General features: G+C 44.3%; 1 protein-coding gene and 1 long non-coding RNA gene across 2 annotated transcripts; one reads left to right on the top strand and one right to left on the bottom strand.

The window, feature by feature from the left end:
• The first annotated feature begins 11030 nt into the window (after positions 1 to 11030).
• On the top strand, positions 11031 to 13618 carry LOC107046248. The gene is made up of 4 exons (XR_001461524.1): positions 11031 to 11686; positions 12083 to 12474; positions 12587 to 13218; positions 13440 to 13618. It is a non-coding gene; the product is annotated as an uncharacterized LOC107046248 (long non-coding RNA).
• A 179-nt stretch (positions 13619 to 13797) lies between these two features.
• LOC107046247 (HEAT repeat-containing protein 6-like) lies at positions 13798 to 17394 on the bottom strand. Its single transcript, XM_015268825.1, is given in 6 exon segments — positions 13798 to 14325; positions 14428 to 14907; positions 14910 to 15384; positions 15439 to 16116; positions 16228 to 16675; positions 17072 to 17394. Coding segments are annotated over 2 exon segments (597 nt in total). The 5' UTR covers positions 15367 to 15384; positions 15439 to 16116; positions 16228 to 16675; positions 17072 to 17394; the 3' UTR covers positions 13798 to 14325; positions 14428 to 14767.
• Between the last annotated feature and the right edge of the window lie 1087 nt (positions 17395 to 18481).

The following is an 18481-nucleotide window of genomic DNA, read 5'->3' as shown; positions in this document are numbered from 1 at the left end:
GTGATATGCGGATTGTGCCTGATTTTGCAGAGTGATTCCTTGATTCATGATTGTTCGGGGGTATATTTAATGGATGATCCATAGTGGAATCATCCCTAATTGATGTTTCTTCGCCAGACGCATCTGATAATAGTCCCGCAGAATTCGATAATTCATTCGATAATTCAATTGTGGCGAACAAAGGTTAGCCATGATCTCTTCATTAACTGAGCTCACTGTCGAATCATTCACTTGGTTAAATTCCTCTCGGATGGATAGCTGTTGTGATTCGGAATATGCGACATTCTGCGGATTGAATACAACGAGCGGATTCTCCATATGTTGGGGAACATCTTGAGGATCAACATCATTCCGTTTCTCTCTTGGTAGTTGAACGATATCATCAGGAAGAAGGAGACAATTTCTTCTCCCAATTTCAATCTTGTCCAATAACTTGTTGTTATCTAAAAATGATGACAGAAGTCTTTGTTAACCTAATTTCGATCACATTCGATGGATATTTCAATAATAGAATGAACAGAAATGTGACTAGGAGTAAACCTATGAATAGACGGTTTCACAAGTTGTGAAGTGTAAAGAGTGAATTCAGTTCCTGATTGAGTTTTCGCAGAGTATTTCTGATACGAAAAGAGATAGCGAAATTTTTGTGATCACCTTTTCCATAGCTCTCAATCCGCTCAATACAACAGGTTACCATCAAAATGTTACCAACACCTTTTAATTCAAAAAATTTCCTAGAAAACCCAACCAGGACTTCGCTACTGATTTGATACTTTTCTGAAAATTCCACTGCATTCACTATTGGAGTTTCGTAATACACTCACTATGAAGATGGAGATATTGTAAACAAGAAATAAAATAACTATGACTCACTAGAAAGAGCCACAACTCGTCCTGGATGTCTCCTCCCAGTTAGGCTACATGTAATCTTCGTACAATTAGAATCCCAATAAATTCTGTTCACCGATTCAACCGATATTTTTTTGAATCCAGTCTAATAGATGAGGGCCCATTGATAATTGTCCATCGAGTAAAAGTCTTCTTTAGCTATGCAGTTGGAGAAAACGTGGTCAATGATAGATGTCGGTTTGTTAATTCGATCTCATCAGTTTTATAGATATTGAAACAGTAAAGTCATCAAATAGAATAGAAACCACAACTCATAAACTTTGCTGAATGTGCAGTGGAAGTCTCAAAAATTTCACGAGTCATTTGGCAATATTCATGGACCCAGCATATAGAGAAGATGGTGAAAATAATGAAGAGTAGTATATTGTGCATCTAGGGCGGAAAGTCACGTTTTCCCGCCCGGGGTGCACATACGATTTTTCCGTACATCTGCGAAGGGAAGTTGGTATTTTGCTTTCTGAGGAGCGGAAGGAAAGTGAGTACTTCCCGCCCGAGGGTGAAAAGTTGCTCCCGAGGGCAGAAAGTACGGACTTTCCGACCTTGGGCGGGAAAAAATCCGTACTTTCTGCCCGAGGGAGCAACTTTTCACCCTAGGGCGAAAAGTGCTCAGTTTCCTCCCGCTCATCAGGGAAGAAAGTAACAACTTTCCGTGCAGGTGTGGGGAAAAATTATTTTCATTTGCTTTCTCGAATTTGCAGAGGGGCGTCTTTTCAGTTAAGACTTTTCAAAATAAGTGTATGGCCAATATCATTTTTTTATCTATCACACAATGAGACTTATCTGGTTATCTGGATATCGAAAGAGAATGAGAATGGAATGAAAAATGATGGAAATTTTTTCATATTTGACCATGAAGCCGAAGAGAAATTTGGAAAAAAAATTTCATCATTTGATTTTGAAATCATTGAGATTTTACCTTTCGTCGTCCTCAGAGATCTTGACACAATCTTATGTATAAAGTTTGACAGTTTTATTCCAGTGCACGTTTCAATTCAAATGGTCTGGACGGGTTAAAGAGTTCCGTCTATGTTTATGTGAAGATTATTCTGTTGCTTAGAAACCACTCCGAATGCCACACAATACACGTTCTTAAATAATTATTCAACCTCAAATTGAATGATTGTTCCGTCTTTGTAAAAAACGAAATTACGATGATGTACGTGTTTGTGTATGTTATGTGTGTATAAGTAGTATGGGAACTACTATGGCGCCCCCCACCTAAAATCCATATGGCCCCACCACCAAACCTGTCAGAGTAGCACGGCTCCGACGTGTGTGAGCAGTGGGGTACAGCGTGGCTCCGGGTGCGTCACCCGGGCGCGTATCCCAACCCCGAGCGGTTTCGGGAGAACCGCTGGTCCCTCGGCCACGAAACTGAAATTTGGGGGTCAAAAATTTTACCCCCCACCATCGCTTGGGAGTAAAGGACCCACCACCAGACCGATCGGAATAGCGCGGCTCCGACGTGTGTGCGCGGTGAGGGTACAGCGTATACTGAACGAGTACCCCAACCCCGAGCGGTTTTGGGGGAACCACTGGTCCCTCGGCCGCCATACTAAAATTTGGGGGTCAAAAATATTGGCTCCCTCCATCACTAATATATTTAGGGACCCACCATCGCACCGATCGGAATAACGCGGCTCTGACGTGTGTGAGCGGAGGGGGTAAAACGTGTACTGCGGACGCGTATCCCAATCTCATGTGGTTTTGGGGGACCGTTGACCCTCAGGCCTCAATATTTAGCAAAAATTCGGGGGACAACATTTTTCGAACTGGAAGAGAACCGCTGTTGTTTTTTCATACCGGTGCTCCGATAAAATCCGCGAAAAGCGTAAACATATTAAAAGAATACTTTATCTGTCACTGCACTCTCCTCACAGGGCTCCGAAAAATCCAAAAATCGTCATTGTTCACCTTATGCATTAAATATAACTGTCACTAAACCACTAGTCTGTGGGTCTATAGGGACTGAAGAGAAACACTACCACTCCCTGTCCTCATCGGACTCCCCGAACAGTGACACCTGGGCCAACTCCTCGTCCTCGGCGTCCCAATCGTCGCGCTCGTCACGCTCCTCTTCCAACCAGCTAACCAGGCGATCCTGGGCGTAATCGGCTGACTCGATAAGCATCGGGAATGGTCCATTCCTCTGCCACCATCCCAGCTGGGGTGATCCACTGGNGTCCCAATCGTCGCGCTCGCGACGCTCCTCTTCCAACCAGCTAACCAGGCGATCCTGGGTGTAATCGGCTGGTTGAACAAGCATCGGGAATGGTCCATCCCTCTGCCACCATCCAAGCTGGGGTGATCCACTGGGACCCCGGTGCCGAGTATCGTTCTCCAGATGCTCAGCTGAGAGAATGAGAGGTTGTTTTATCCGGAGAGTCCACCGGCGGTCCGGGAATCGGGGGTCCAGTCCGTCATATCCTTCCCGCAACTCGTACGGGTCCGGATCTGCCTCGATGGCGATGGGGTTCCTGTTGAACCCCCTGATCAGGGTGGACCAATCATGGTCATCAGTGACGGAACACGATGACGACGTGTCCGAGGAGGGTGTGGCGGGACGCGATGATTTTGCGATATACCCGCTGGTGGATGGTGTCGGCTCGTCCTGGGGGGTGACGGTGGTAGTGGGGGGTACAAAGTTTTTCCCCGTCACACGCATGATTACACACACGGTACAAAAAATAGCCACTCTATCACACACACACACACACACACAATAATCCAAATGTTGGACGATAGTTGAGATCTTGTCACGGCCGCACTTCACTGAGGACTGAAAAAAAATGATTATATGGTTTGGAGAGAGCCGTTGAGTTGGTTACTCACCCTGGAACAATGTGCTGACCATGCAGTTTTGCACGTGCACTCTGTGACATCTTCTCCACCGTAACACACACTAGCTCTTGAAGGTCAGACTAGCCGTCTCCACATGTGCTTACCTTGCAAATCTGACATCTGCAGAGACGAGTTGATACCATTCTCTTTCTTATAAGAATATTCTCGTCATTTAATTTTAACAACTTTATTTCTCATCAAGTCGATGATTAACAATCGCGTAAAAAAATGTAAATAGTTATTTCCCATGGTTGATATATCTAAATACACAGAACAAATTATTACAGTCTAAAAATAAAATCATATACATTATAATTGATAATTATTGTCACACCGAGAGAGCTTGGGCATTTTTCGAGACCTGCCGCGCCTCCTCTTCGCTGCAACCTCAGGCGTCACCGGCCACACCCTCTTCAAAGGCGGTGGTGATAATGTACGCTCCCTCTCTAGCTCCTCTTCCAGACCCCTGACGCATGATGCACACCTTTCCCTTGGTGCACACCGCCTCAATTTTGGTAGTTTGGAGTCAAGAATCTGTTGCTTTGTTAGGCGAGGTAAAGAAACCCAGCACGGTTTCACACAGGGCAAATCATTAGGACATTCATCTGCAAAATAAACGTACAATCATGAATCACTTTAACGGATTTCTCTCCAAACTTTTGAACCTTACCATTCCCAATCACTAATCGATGATCCTCGATCTCATCTACCCCTTCACGTATGACGTCACCGTCATAATACTCGATTTCATACGCTTCTCCGGTATTACCGCACGGCCCGTTATCATACGCGACGGTATTCAGCCTTCTTTGGCCAATTTCACTATAGCTATGGAACATGAACGCACAGCCACGTGGGTATTGGAAATTTTTACCAATCACACGCATTTTTCAAGGGTAGTATGGGAACAATTACTCTATATTGTCTGTTATATCACGTCTTAACTCTCGAATCAAAGCCTTTAAACTTGCCTTTCGTATCGAATAGTGTTCCGTCGCACGTAATATGTGTTCACGACCGCTGTTAAGGCCTCTTTCAAGTTCCTCCACTACCGCTTCAATAGGTACCTCCTCGTTATTAAACCGAAAATTCCACTTTTTTGTCGTTGAGTCAGCCTCACATTGCTCAACCACACACCTTCCTCTTCTTCGTAGCCTCAAAGATCTCCGTGTTGTCCCCAAATCCATCAAAAAAAAAAGTGACAGGCAGAGAAGAGTATACCACCGAATCTGATGAACGTCTAAATGGCCGACCTACGCGAAAACGTCTCTTAGTACCACGAGTTTCTCAAATTTGAGGTGTCAGTAAAAAACGTGTCAATTCTTTTTCTCTATCTTTCAATCCACGTAAACAGAAAAAGTGATATACCTATGCATCATCACCCACGACAAATGTAATGAAGACGTTGAGAGAACGCATGGGAGGTTTGGATAGTGAATATACTACAGGCAAAAACATTTTTCTTCATATATATATATATATATGTATATACATATACCCATTTATTACAGAATCAGTTTTTATGGATGAAGTATATATAATTACATTTCTTTATATATGAATTCGCATGGGTGATACGGACCCTCCAGAAAACGTATAGATAAACGACCTTCTACAAGCAATGTCTTATGATAGATGTATTCTGCATGATCGTCCAAAAGTGCTGCAGACACACGTGCGGGGAGGAAAACATCATGCTCAGCACCCAGAGTAGCTACGATTCTTCTACCATATTTGGTGTTGACACTTTTCAATGCAGTAATCTGATAATCCATACCCAGAGTTAGATCATCAATCCTTTTAACGGGGCACGTATGAAAAAATCGTATAGAACTTCTCTATACGAAATGCGTATAGAATGATTCTATACAATTTCTATAGGTTTTTCGTATATGATATTCGAACTTTTCTATACGAGAGTTTTCTATACGAATTTGTTCTATACGAATACTTTTTCATGACATTCTATACATTAATCGTTATTCTATACGAATTGTATCTATACACTCGGGAGGATTATGTATAGAAATCTAGTGATTCTATACACGTGGTTTGTAAAGAAATAATTTCTATACGATGGCTGAATTTTCCAATGGAAATTATTTCTATAGAAAACGCTATACGAACCCAAGTCGCATGTATAGGATCTCCCCGTGTATAGAGTCTCTGAATTTCTATACAGGATTAATCTCGGGCTTATAGGAATGATTCGTATAGGAATTATTTCTATAGAGAGCGCCATACTAACCCCAGTCGCATCAATAGGAACCTCGTATATAGAATTTCCAGATTTCTATACGATAATAATCTTGAGCCTATAGAAATAATTCGTATAGAGATTGTTTCTATTGACATCGCTATACGAATCCCAGTCGCGTCAAAAGAAACTCTGTGTATAGAATCTCTGGATTTCTATATATAATCCTTTCGGTGTATAAAAACATTTCGTACAGGAATTAGTTTTATAGCGAACGCTATACAAATCCCAGCCGCATGAAGAGGAATCCCGTGTATAGAATTTGTGAATTTCTATACGAGAATGGTTTTTAACCTATAGGAATAATTCGTATAGAGATTGTTTCTATAGATATCGCTATACGAACCTCAGTCGCGTCAAAAGAATCTCTGTGTATAGAATCGCTGGATTTCTATGCACAATCCTTTCGGTGTATAGAAACATTTCGTACCGGAATTAATTTTATAGCGAACGCTATACAAATCCCAGCCGTATAAAGAGGAATCCTGTGTATAGAATTTTGGAATTTCTATACGAGAATCATTTTTAACCTATAGGAATAATTCGTATAGAGATTGTTTCTATAGACATCGCTATACGAACCTCAGTCGCGTTAAAAGAAACTCTGTGTATAGAATCTCTGGATTTCTATACACAATCCTTTCGGTGTATAGAAACATTTCGTACCGGAATTAATTCTATAGCGAAAGCTATACAAATCCCAGCCGTATGAAAAGGAATCCTGTGTATAGAATTTTTGAATTTCTATACGAGAATCACCACGAGCCAATAGAAATAATTCGTATAGAGATTGTTTCTATAGACATCGCTATACGAACCCCAGCCGCGTCAAAAGAAACTCTGTGTATAGAATCTCTAAATTTCTGTACACAATCCTTTCAGTGTATAGAAACATTTCGTACCGGAATTAATTCTATAACGAACGCTATACAAATCCCAGCCGTATGAAGAGAAATCCTGTGTATAGAGGTTTTGAATTTCTATACGAGAATCACCACGAGCCAATAGAAATAATTCGTATAGAGATTGTTTCTATAGACATTGTTATACGAACCTCAGTCACGTCAAAATAAACCTCGTGCATGGAATCTCTGGATTTCAATACGAGAATAATCAAGAGCCTATAAAAGATATTTCGTATAGGGATTTGTAACGAGATTTTATCACGTTCCGGGGTAAATATATTACCCTGCGGAAAAATAAAAGATTAATAGAAAGACCTAAAAGAGAAAGGCAAGGAACGACATCTAGCGGCTAGCTGCAGAAGCTAAGCCGAAGATGAGAGAGACATCTGACGACGGCCGAGGGCCGCTCGGAAGGTGAGAAGACCATGAAACACTAATACTGAGATGCGCGGCTGGGCGTAGCCGCGCCCCTCGGTATTACTGTAGGCTGTCGATACCGTGTCGCCAAATCTAGAAACTCGCCCAGCTGTGTTAGGGAGTTCAGGGCCGATGTACAGGCGTTCCAACTGGGCGAATCTAGAGGCACTATCGACTTAGCCTAGGGACCAACGGCTAGGTGAAAGGACTAGCGCCCCCTCGATTGCCGTCGAGCTGATTGGTGGTGGTGGAGTAACGAATGACCCACCGCCGCTGAGATGTTCAGACTAGGGGGAGAAGGCCCGAGGAGATTTCGAGAGAGTCGGTGACAGGCGCTTGATTCGAGTGGATGGAATCGTCCGGTTCTCGATGATAGCTGGTAGTGGCTTGAATCCGTAAGGGTTCTTAAGGGGACGCTGTCTCTGAGAGTCAGAGACAGCGAGAGAATGGGACGCTCAGCGTCCCATACGTAAACAACAGAATTGCTTTGGAGTCGTGGAATGCTTCGTTCCGTGATTCCAGGGATTCATGACCCGTGACGAGGGGAATGGAGTGTGCGTGAGTCCGTGGATGGGGAGTAGTGCAGACTCCTGGACATCCGACTTCGCGTGCCTCCAGGACTAGTACTCCGGGTGTTAACCCGCGATGAGATTGCTTTTACCGAGCATTGGGGTTAGTTGGGGTGTACTCTCGGCCAGTGAGATAGTCTTCAGGGGCCGAGGTCGCATCCGCCTCTCAGTGTTCGGCGCCCTGCGGGGTGAGAAGGATTCGTAGGTAATTCGCAGCTTCTCCAGATTCGAGCCCTCTAGAGGAGGATAGGCAGCGTTATGGACTGTTTCAAACGTCTTGGACGGGGAAACAAGGGAATTTTCCCTTGAAAGAACTATTTCATTATTTCTGGGGTTGAATACACCCAGAGTAGGGAAATGGATTTTGCTCCAACATTGGTGGACCTCGCCCACTCTACCGTTCATGCTGTTGCTGGCTCGGCATTGTTAGCCCCGCTACGAAAGTCCTCAGGGTAGACGAGTTATCCTCTGAAGCCGGTTTACCGTTGGATTTTCCGTGAAAATCCAGCTGGCGCCCGACTTAATTGAGCGATAGGGGAAAAAGCCCAAAATAGTTTGGGATATTTGCTGGTGGAGCACCGGCGAAAATCCTTTTACAAAATGGCGCCCAACGTGGGAAGTGAGGAGAAGAAATCAACCTAGTGATCCCCCTAGTGATCCGGGGGAAAAATTTTATATTTTCCCCGAAAGAAAAATAATTATCCCAGGGATAAACCAAAGAAAAATTAGTAAACAATTTTTCCGAGAGTGACGGATTTTTCCGTTCGTGCAAACCAGAGGAATCCGGAAGAGCGAAAGCATCGATTTTCCACTCCGAGGGAGCCTTTTCTGTTGCACCGAACGCTGTTCTCCTCATTCGCCCGGGGGAGGAATGGCCTAGGAGCCGGAAAGGGGCTTTTTCCGATGGGAAATATCGAAAGAAACGGAAAAAAACAGAAAATTATTAACCGAAACTGAATTATCGTTCGGTTGGTACAACAGTCACTCTTCCGGGGGTAACGTTACCGACCGACGGTGTTCATAAGTATAGATTCCGCCCGCAGGGGCGCGCCACTTGACGGGCCGAGTCAAGGGGTNCGAACGCTGTTCTCCTCATTCGCCCGGGGGAGGAATGGCCTAGGAGCCGGAAAGGGGCTTTTTCCGATGGGAAATATCGAAAGAAACGGAAAAAAACAGAAAATTATTAACCGAAACTGAATTATCGCTCGGTTGGTACAACAGTCACTCTTCCGGGGGTAACGTTACCGACCGACGGTGTTCATAAGTATAGATTCCGCCCGCAGGGGCGCGCCACTTGACGGGCCGAGTCAAGGGGTGAAAGTTTAAATACCTGTGATTGACAGGTCATCTCAGGTATTTAAAAGAGCGCGCCCATATGCAAATATGGGTCGAATGTCACCAGGGGGGACCACCTGTGGCAATTTCCTAATTGCGATGGGCCCTTTAATCCCCCACCCCCGAGTCCTGTCGGATTCGGGGTATCGAGCACGAGGAACGTTCTTTTTCGTTCCGAACCTCATCCCGTACGGACGGAATTCTTTTGACGCTCGACGTTGTTAAGTTGCACGCGGTGAACAACCCGGTGAAGCAATGGCCAAGGACCAAGTGTTCGACGGACTGGCTCAGAAGGTAGTGGAGACCGCCGAGGAGGCTCTCAAGGGTAAGTTTGACCCTAAGGGAGAAGTGCCTCGACATGGAAGTCGAGGAGTTAGTAAACGAGGCCCCGTTGCCGAAGGGCGAGGGGGACTCGTTAGTGTTACGAGAGTTACCTGAATTGCCTCTAGTGCATTTTGCAGATCGGGAGCTCTCGGACGAGGAGATGGGCGACCTGGAGGAGCTCATCAACGCCGAACTCGGGGAGAAGATGGACGTGGACCTCGTGGAGCAGGTGTCGGCAGCAGTCCTTACGCCGCCTCCTTCGGCGACACCCACATCGTCGGAGGCCACGCCCATAGCCACGTCCGCGGTGACGCCCACGGCCACGCCCGTGGCTACGCCCACCGCACCTCAGGAAGCGGTGCTCCAGAAGGAGACGGAGAAGGCAGCGGGGGAACTCTCTTCCCCCGAGGATGCTACGGCCACCCTGGCGAGGGCTGTCGCTGAGGCGCTCGCCACGAACCCTCAGCTCCTCGTCAAGATGGCCGAACAGTTTCTCCCCTACCTGAATCGGGGACCTTCGACCTCCTCGGTCCTGCCGGGGAATCAGAGGGACCTGACGATGGGAAGGGAGCCCAAGCAGAGGGAGAAAAGGGCCTCACGCCCTGCCAACGCCGACTCCTTGCAGACGGAGAGGGAGATACGCCAGAGGATCCTGGCGAAGGGAGCCGAAGGGTCGGCGGGGCCTCTCACCGCCCCGAGGGTCCCCAAGAGAAACACTCCTGTGGACAGTGGCAGTGTCGACAGGAGGTCGGAACTCGAAAGGGATGCTCGTGGGGGTGAGGAGACCCGTGAGAGGAAAGCTCGAGTGAGCCTGCTGCCAGCACACCTGTGCTGGAACTGCCGTCGGCCAGGACACGAGGGGAAGAACTGCCCTGCACCCCTAACGATTTATTGTTGGAGGTGTGGACGCCCTGGGAAGGAACCCAGGGACTGCATCCCCTGCCAGGAGGAGAAGAAGAGGCGGGGCCCTTGGATTCCCAAGCGTGGCCGTAATGTCCCTCGGGACATTCTCAAGGCCCAGGCGAAGGAGGCCAAGGAGAGAAGGCAGAGGGAGGGGGCATCATCGTCCGTTCGCTCTGAGGAGGCTCGCAGGAGGAGACGCGAGATAAGGAACCTGCGTCGAAGGGCACAGAAGTTGTGCCTGGAGGAGGAGGAAAAGTCCTCCGAGAAGAAGAGGGGCCCAGGGTCCACCTAGAGTGGACGGATAGTCCCGGACAGCTGCACTGGGCACAACAAAATAGATGTTTTTTTTTGTTATAGGAATCGTGCCCCGGGGAAGCTGAGGAGAAGAGTGGCCTGAAAAGGCCACCTGCGCCCTGAGAAAGGGTGAGCAAAGGCACTCAAGTGGTCTGAAAAGACCATGGGGCGAGTAAGTTTCGTTTGAAGGGCTGAATAGCCTGGAAAACGAGTGTTACGGACGAAAGCTCCACACAAAAATTCCACGGGCACGTGCTCTGACACCTCCGAGACCCCCAGGTACCTAGCCGACATAGGTCACTAATTAGAAAAATGATCTTATGTACTCGATTGTACATCGTTAGTACATGATTGTACAGTGATTTTTTTTGTTTGTACACCCACCAATTAATTTAAAAAAATTAATGAAGTTTTGGCATGATTCTAGCCGACAAAAATTTCAAACTGTTCAATCAGCTCAAGTTAGGGGTCTATCTCAAAGGAAATCGTTTGTACATTACGAATTTGATATTATTATCGTTTGTACAATCATCATTTATTAGTTAAAGCTGCGGTAAGTAATCATTGTCAACCCCCCCCTCGCCCAGCAGATCATTGGTAGTTCCTACGTTATCGACATTAATATTTACATACACTCTGGTCCGTTGTTTATATCGTTGTCCATATTATTATTCCATTATTTATCCCAATAAATGAACATTGAATGCTTCGAAGTTACAGTTTATTAAGCATCAATGGGTACATTCGTTTTTTTTTCGAGCACGGAGGAATACTTGTGTGCAGTGTTCTATCACCTTGCATTCTGACAGGTAGAAAGGGTTATGGTTGATTACAATCATTAGCAAAAAATTTACTAATGATTTGCACCAGGAGAAGGTCCGCCGATGTTGGCACATGCCGAGTGATTTCTCTCTTCGAGGGAGAAATTGGCAGTAAGTAAAATTGATTTTATTCCAAATTCAATCATTCATTCTCTTAATTTTTTTACAGTCGATTCCTTGTAAAAATTTCGTATAAATAAATGACATTAAATTTCTCATGCGCAAATTTTATATTTTCATTCAGTTACTTTCATTTGATTGATTCATTTTCCCTTTTGGAAGGCAAAATTCAATTTCACCGTTTATTAAGGGAAACTTGAATAAAACCTCAGACAAAATTCGTTTTTTTTCCAAGACTTGATCAGTAATGGCTGAATACCTTGCTCCCAAAAAATAAAAAAATTCTCTTAGACTCATCTCCCCGGCACCCATCTCACTAGGAGATTTTTCCACCGGAAGGACCTTCTAATGAACATCATGATTCTTTCATTTTTATGAATCTTTCAGATCAGATTAAAGTCAGAAGACCGACGAAGATGATTCATAAACATGCCCAATTCTTCGCAGTCAGGCCGGAGATGTTGAAGTCTGGGTGGCTGAAAGATATTCCGGAGCACTTGCTGGGATTTGAGAAGCAGCTTGGAAGGCTGGAGATGTTCTTGTCCGCAAAAATACCATCTTGGAGGGCTCATCAGTCTTGACTGATGCTGTGGTTGATCCCAGGATGTTCCTCGTGCAAACCGATGAGTACGAGGGAACGTCCTTTGGGACGATTTTTGGAGTTGTGGGGGCTCAGGGAAATTCATGTGGGCGTTGAAGTGCTCAGATGCTGTTGTCCAGGTGACACCGCATGGGAGGATAAAGGGGGGACTCGCTGGGAAGCTGGGGAGGCACTGCAGGTGGGTCATGGCCTGGAAAAACTCAATTGACTTTTTTTTTCTAGTAATTTTGAGGTTTTTTTTTACAATTCTCCATGGAATTCCGATTTTCATATACTTTCTACTCCACAAGGATCCAACAGACCGAGTAGTCGCCCTCTCCGTCTTCGAGGCCTTCGCCAATGTCGAGAATATGACTCCAGAGATCCTGGAGATCCTCTTCAGCAAGTCTGGCGATATGAAACTCTCGAAACGCCTGCAAAGCCCCCAATCCCCTCCATCACAGGCTCCAAGCTATGGGGAAAACAACGAAGAGGTCGACTGCTCCGATCGAGAGTCCTCGCTGAATGATTCTGATGTGCCAGAATGTCTGAGAGAGTCGACTGGACCTCGTAGAGATACGGAGGACTCCCCATTTCTAATCCAGATCTCTCTGAATAACATCTCAGATAAAAAAATTCACGCACCAGCGAGACTGCAGCCGTTCAAACTTCTGGGGGCTCTGATAAACTGCCTCGAGGGAGAATTCTCTTCAAGTTTCATCTAATACTCTTCATCAAGGAGTTCCTGATAGAAAGAAAATCAAAATAAAATTTCAATAAAATTAAAAAAAAACAATTTTCAACAACTAATTTTGCCAATATCTCGTTAACTGTTGACTTCAGCGGAAAATTTCACTCTACATATTCTTCAGCAAATTCAATTTTCAAGAAGAAAGATAGTTTCATATTTTTCACTAAAACCATGCCTGAACGAGATATTCGAGTAAGTAATCCCAGTAGCATTATATTTGCCATAAAAAAGCTCAAAAACCATAACTTTCAACGACCCCTTCGCTGTGTCAAGAAATAATCAATAAAAAAATGAGAAGAAATAATGAATATTTGAAATAAAATCATTACACAAACTATTCTGAAATTTTATCATTTTTATTATTGATAATGAATAATAATTTTTTTTTATAAAATATATTTTTTTAATTTCAGGATAAACGAATTTCTGGCTTAAATGAGAGGTATCACAAGGGAAACTAGGCGCCCTGGATGAGAGAAACTTCTCCAAATCTCAAAAATTATGTCATTTGTTAGAGAGATACAATACATTTCTACTTTTATCATTTTTTTTTCACAAAATATGAGAGAAATAAAGTGTTTATTAGAACTGATGCTTTGCTTCTATCTTTGACATTGAATTGAAAATTCCATGTGTTTTTAATATTTCAATTATTCTTAAGGTAAAGTGAACCCGATCATCAATTTATCTTGCAATAAACTCCATGAACTATTACTCCAAAGCTCTGCAACATTTTTTAAAATGATAAGTCATGAAAAAAACATTGATTAATTGAAAAGAATAATTATCATAGATGTCATTCATTAGGAAGATTGTGTACACGTATTAGAAATAATCCTACCGGACAATAATTGTTATAAAAAATGTTATTCTTACGTATAACACGTACACTGTACATTTGCACTCTAATTATACCACGTAATGATTGCATACACGCCTCTGCTTCAATAACTAAATCTAGTTTGTCTATAACTATGTGAATTTGTTCACAGATAACAGTTTCAAATAGAAATTAGTTTTCAATTACTTGATGTGCTAAAATACATTTTCGTAATCATACAGAAAAAAGTGATTTTTTTTTTCATTCCTCCTAATAATTTCTTGATTATTACGACTGAAGACTACAATTCATCTGGATTGATCAAAAACAGTGCGCATTCAGGTCGAATTGTTGGATTTCCTCTGACAGGTTGCACTTTGCTGAGTAGTCCATTATGGCATTCCCATTTGCCAGTACGACGACGACAATAGGCTACGAAGTGATCGTACTTCTGATCATATGCGACGAGTCCAGATAATCTGATGGAATAATTGTATATTGTTATTTTTAATCGTCTGAATTCCAAGATATATTTAAATCAGGTTTGAATTCAAGTCAACGGAATAAATACTGAGACGTACAAGAGAGAATCTTGGAGAAGTTCGTAATCAATATAAATTCAAATAAATTACAGAAAATTTATCATACCTATATTCTTGACTAAATCTTAAAGATGTCGGCATATCATAGAGTTTGCAAGAAACACCAGCACCTTTTGCACTTGCCCTGCAATCAAGCTCCAACAGTACATGAAAATTCGAATTATTCTCCTCTTGCCTGCCTGCTCCACAAGGACATTTCACGTTCCAAAGCTTTGCGTAAAACTTCAATGAGTCTTTCAAACCCTTGAACCCATATCGTCTCAGTGATGGAAAGTCAGGAGCAAATGTCGATAGTTTTCGTTGCTTTTCCCCACAACTTTTATTGGGACAGCGCATGCTCCTCAGAATACTTGAAATTAGGACTGTGGCAGATCAGATCGCACAAAGCAGGAATGGCCTGGTCCTTCCAGTTCTGTGGGAAAATATCATCAGGATGATGACTCATGGCGAACCCCAGAGCCTGCAGGCATTCCACCGGACCTTCATGTGATTGCCAGAAGTGGTGAATGAGATGAGAACGTCGAAGGCGAGCTGAACGTCCCTCCGAAGATTCATTCCCTGGGACAGATAGAGAACGTTTCCCACAGCCCTCAGGGCATTGCACCTGACCTTGTTGCTTTGGACACTGGTTTTGTAGAGCTTGAGGAGGATGAGGTGCAGGGGAAAGGGCTTGACGTTGTCATTGAGGACCTGCTTGATGAGGTAGTCTGTGAGGCTGGCCAGGGCCCAGGCGAATTTCACTCTGACCCCGAAGTTCTCGTCGGCGAGGGACGTGCAGACGATGTCTGTGACGTCCTCCAGGAAACCAGTGTCCTCTTCAAGGGAGAGGAGGTTTATCAGCATCCCTAGGGCTCGGAGACCTGCAGCTCGCACTGCTGATTCAGGGTCTCTGCAGGCCCCAAAGAGCGTTGTCTTCATTATTATTGACTTGTCGAACTGAAATTTATTATTTTAAAATTCGGAAAGATTCGGAAGTCGAAAAATTCTAACCTCGAGATAATTAATTTTCACTCATGGACAATTGTGTGAAGACTTCATTGCTGATCGTCCCGAAGGAGTCGCAGGCGAATTCCCTCAATCCAGTCTCTGCACTCTGAGAAATCCTCAGGACAGCCCCAAAAACGGTATTCTAAAAAGTCAAGAGTCCATTCTGTCCCTCTGAACTCCATCCACTGAATTTACAACTGATGATTTCGAGGACTTTGCAGGCGTGAAGAGCAACCTGAGGATCAGCCTCACTGGTGGCCTCCACTAGGTGCCCCGTGACTACTTCAACATCCAGGAAATCCTTGAAATTCCCCTCGAGGCAGTTTATCAGAGCCCCCAGGAGTTTGAACGACTGCCGTCTCACTGACACGTGAATTTTCTCTTCTGAGATATTATTCAGAAAGATCTGGACTATAAATGGGGAGTCCTCGGTGTCGCCACAAGGGTCAGTCGACTCTCTCAGGCATTCTGGCACATCATGATCATTCAGAGAGGACTCTAGACCGAAGCAGTTGACCTCTTCATTGTTTTCTCCATCGCTTGGGGTTTGTGATGGGGGCGTTTCGAGAGGTTTGTATCGTCAGACTTTCTGAAGAGGATGTCCAGAACGTCTGGAGTCATATTCTCGACATTGGCGGAGGCCTCGAAGACGGAGAGGGCGACTACTCGGTCTGTTGGATCCTTGTGGAGTAGAAAGTATATGAAAATCGTAATTCCATGGAGAATTGTAAAAAAAACCTCAAAATTACTAGAAAAAAAAAGTTAATTGAGTTTTTCCAGGCCATGACCTACCTGCAGTGCCTCCTCAGCTTCCCAGCGAGTTCCCCCTTCATCCTCCCATACGGTGTCACCTGGACAACAGCAGCTGAGCACTTCAACGCCTGCGTGATGACTGCCAAGTTGCCCTCCTCACTCAGCACCAGCCCCAGCCACAGCCCCACATGAATTTCCCTGAGCCCCCACAACTCCAAAAATCGTCCCAAAGGACGGTCCCTCGGACTCATCGGTTTGCACGAGGAACATCCTGGGATCGACCACAGCATCAGTCAAGACTGATGAGCCCTCCAAGATGGTATTTTTGCGGACAAGAACATCTCCAGCCTTCCAAGCTGCTTCTCAAATCCCAGCAAGTGCTCCGGAATATCTTTCAGCCACCCAGACTTCAACATCTCCGGCCTGACTGCGAAGAATTGGGCATGTTTATGAATCATCTTCGTCGGTCTTCTGACTTTAATCTGATCTGAAAGATTCATAAAAATGAAAGAATCATGATGTTCATTAGAAGGTCCTTCCGGTGGAAAAATCTCCTAGTGAGATGGGTGCCGGGGAGATGAGTCTAAGAGAATTTTTTTATTTTTTGGGAGCAAGGTATTCAGCCATTACTGATCAAGTCTTGGAAAAAAAACGAATTTTGTCTGAGGTTTTATTCAAGTTTCCCTTAATAAACGGTGAAATTGAATTTTGCCTTCCAAAAGGGAAAATGAATCAATCAAATGAAAGTAACTGAATGAAAATATAAAATTTGCGCATGAGAAATTTAATGTCATTTATTTATACGAAATTTTTACAAGGAATCGACTGTAAAAAAATTAAGAGAATGAATGATTGAATTTGGAATAAAATCAATTTTACTTACTGCCAATTTCTCCCTCGAAGAGAGAAATCACTCGGCATGTGCCAACATCGGCGGACCTTCTCCTGGTGCAAATCATTAGTAAATTTTTTGCTAATGATTGTAATCAACCATAACCCTTTCTACTTGTCAGAATGCAAGGTGATAGAACACTGCACACAAGTATTCCTCCGTGCTCGAAAAAAAAACGAATGTACCCATTGATGCTTAATAAACTGTAACTTCGAAGCATTCAATGTTCATTTATTGGGATAAATAATGGAATAATAATATGGACAACGATATAAACAACGGACCAGAGTGTATGTAAATATTAATGTCGATAACGTAGGAACTAACAATGATCTGCGGGGCGAGGGGGGGGTTGACAATGATTACTTACCGCAGCTTTAACTAATAAATGATGATTGTACAAACGATAATAATATCAAATTCGTAATGTACAAACGATTTCCTTTGAGATAGACCCCTAACTTGAGCTGATTGAACAGTTTGAAATTTTTGTCGGCTAGAATCATGCCAAAACTTCATTAATTTTTTTAAATTAATTGGTGGGTGTACAAACAAAAAAAATCACTGTACAATCATGTACTAACGATGTACAATCGAGTACATAAGATCATTTTTCTAATTAGTGACCTATGTCGGCTAGGTACCTGAGGGTACCTCCGAGTGGTAGAAGCACGAAATCGGGTAGTAGGCGACATCTAACGCCTCCCCGACGGGTATTTCCACGACGGGTAACTGGCCAGGGTAACTTATCCTGGGTCGGTAACTTGCCGCGGTCAGAGCGGCGGTCGGTAAAACATACCGACCGATGGAACCACGCCGATAAGTGGCACGCCGTTTGAAGGTAACTCCTTGAGAGAAGGGATTCCAACAGATGGCGCCACTATACCCGAATTCGAGCAAACGGCGAACATTTCGAATTTTAACGCGGAAAAATTCAAACAGAAGCGCGAAAAGAGGGAAATTCAAATTTCTTCCACTTGCGGAGGCTCTCGAAACCCGTCTCGGAGGGTTCCGAGGGGACAGAGCGGGGTTTTTCCACGCAGTTGACACTCGGGGCATCTGGGGAAGTAGCAGAGCACCCAAAATAGAGGGCGCTGCGGAGATTAAGCGGGAAAATCGGAAGATCTTCCCCGAGAAAAGTAGTTTTACGAGGCTTTGGGGGTGATGCCGTAAACAAGAGGTATCCGGGAAGCTTCGAGAGCGGAAATCGGGTAAAATTGAGAGGGCGCTGTCGAAGGACGGCTCAGCGGAGTGGGGATAGCCTCCCACTCCTGGGGAAACGGGTATAAAAGGGGCTGCAGAAGCCCGAGAAGCTCTCTTTCTGCTACGAGACGTTGGGTGCAATACACCTGCTGCTCGATCAGGAAGTTCTGTAGCATTTGAGAAATGCCTGTGAACCCA

This window comes from Diachasma alloeum, unplaced genomic scaffold, assembly GCF_001412515.2.
Source record: "Diachasma alloeum isolate Michigan unplaced genomic scaffold, Dall2.0 Dall_scaffold_01240, whole genome shotgun sequence".
Taxonomy (NCBI): Eukaryota; Metazoa; Arthropoda; class Insecta; order Hymenoptera; family Braconidae; genus Diachasma; species Diachasma alloeum.
This window is presented reverse-complemented; position numbering and strand designations above follow the sequence as displayed.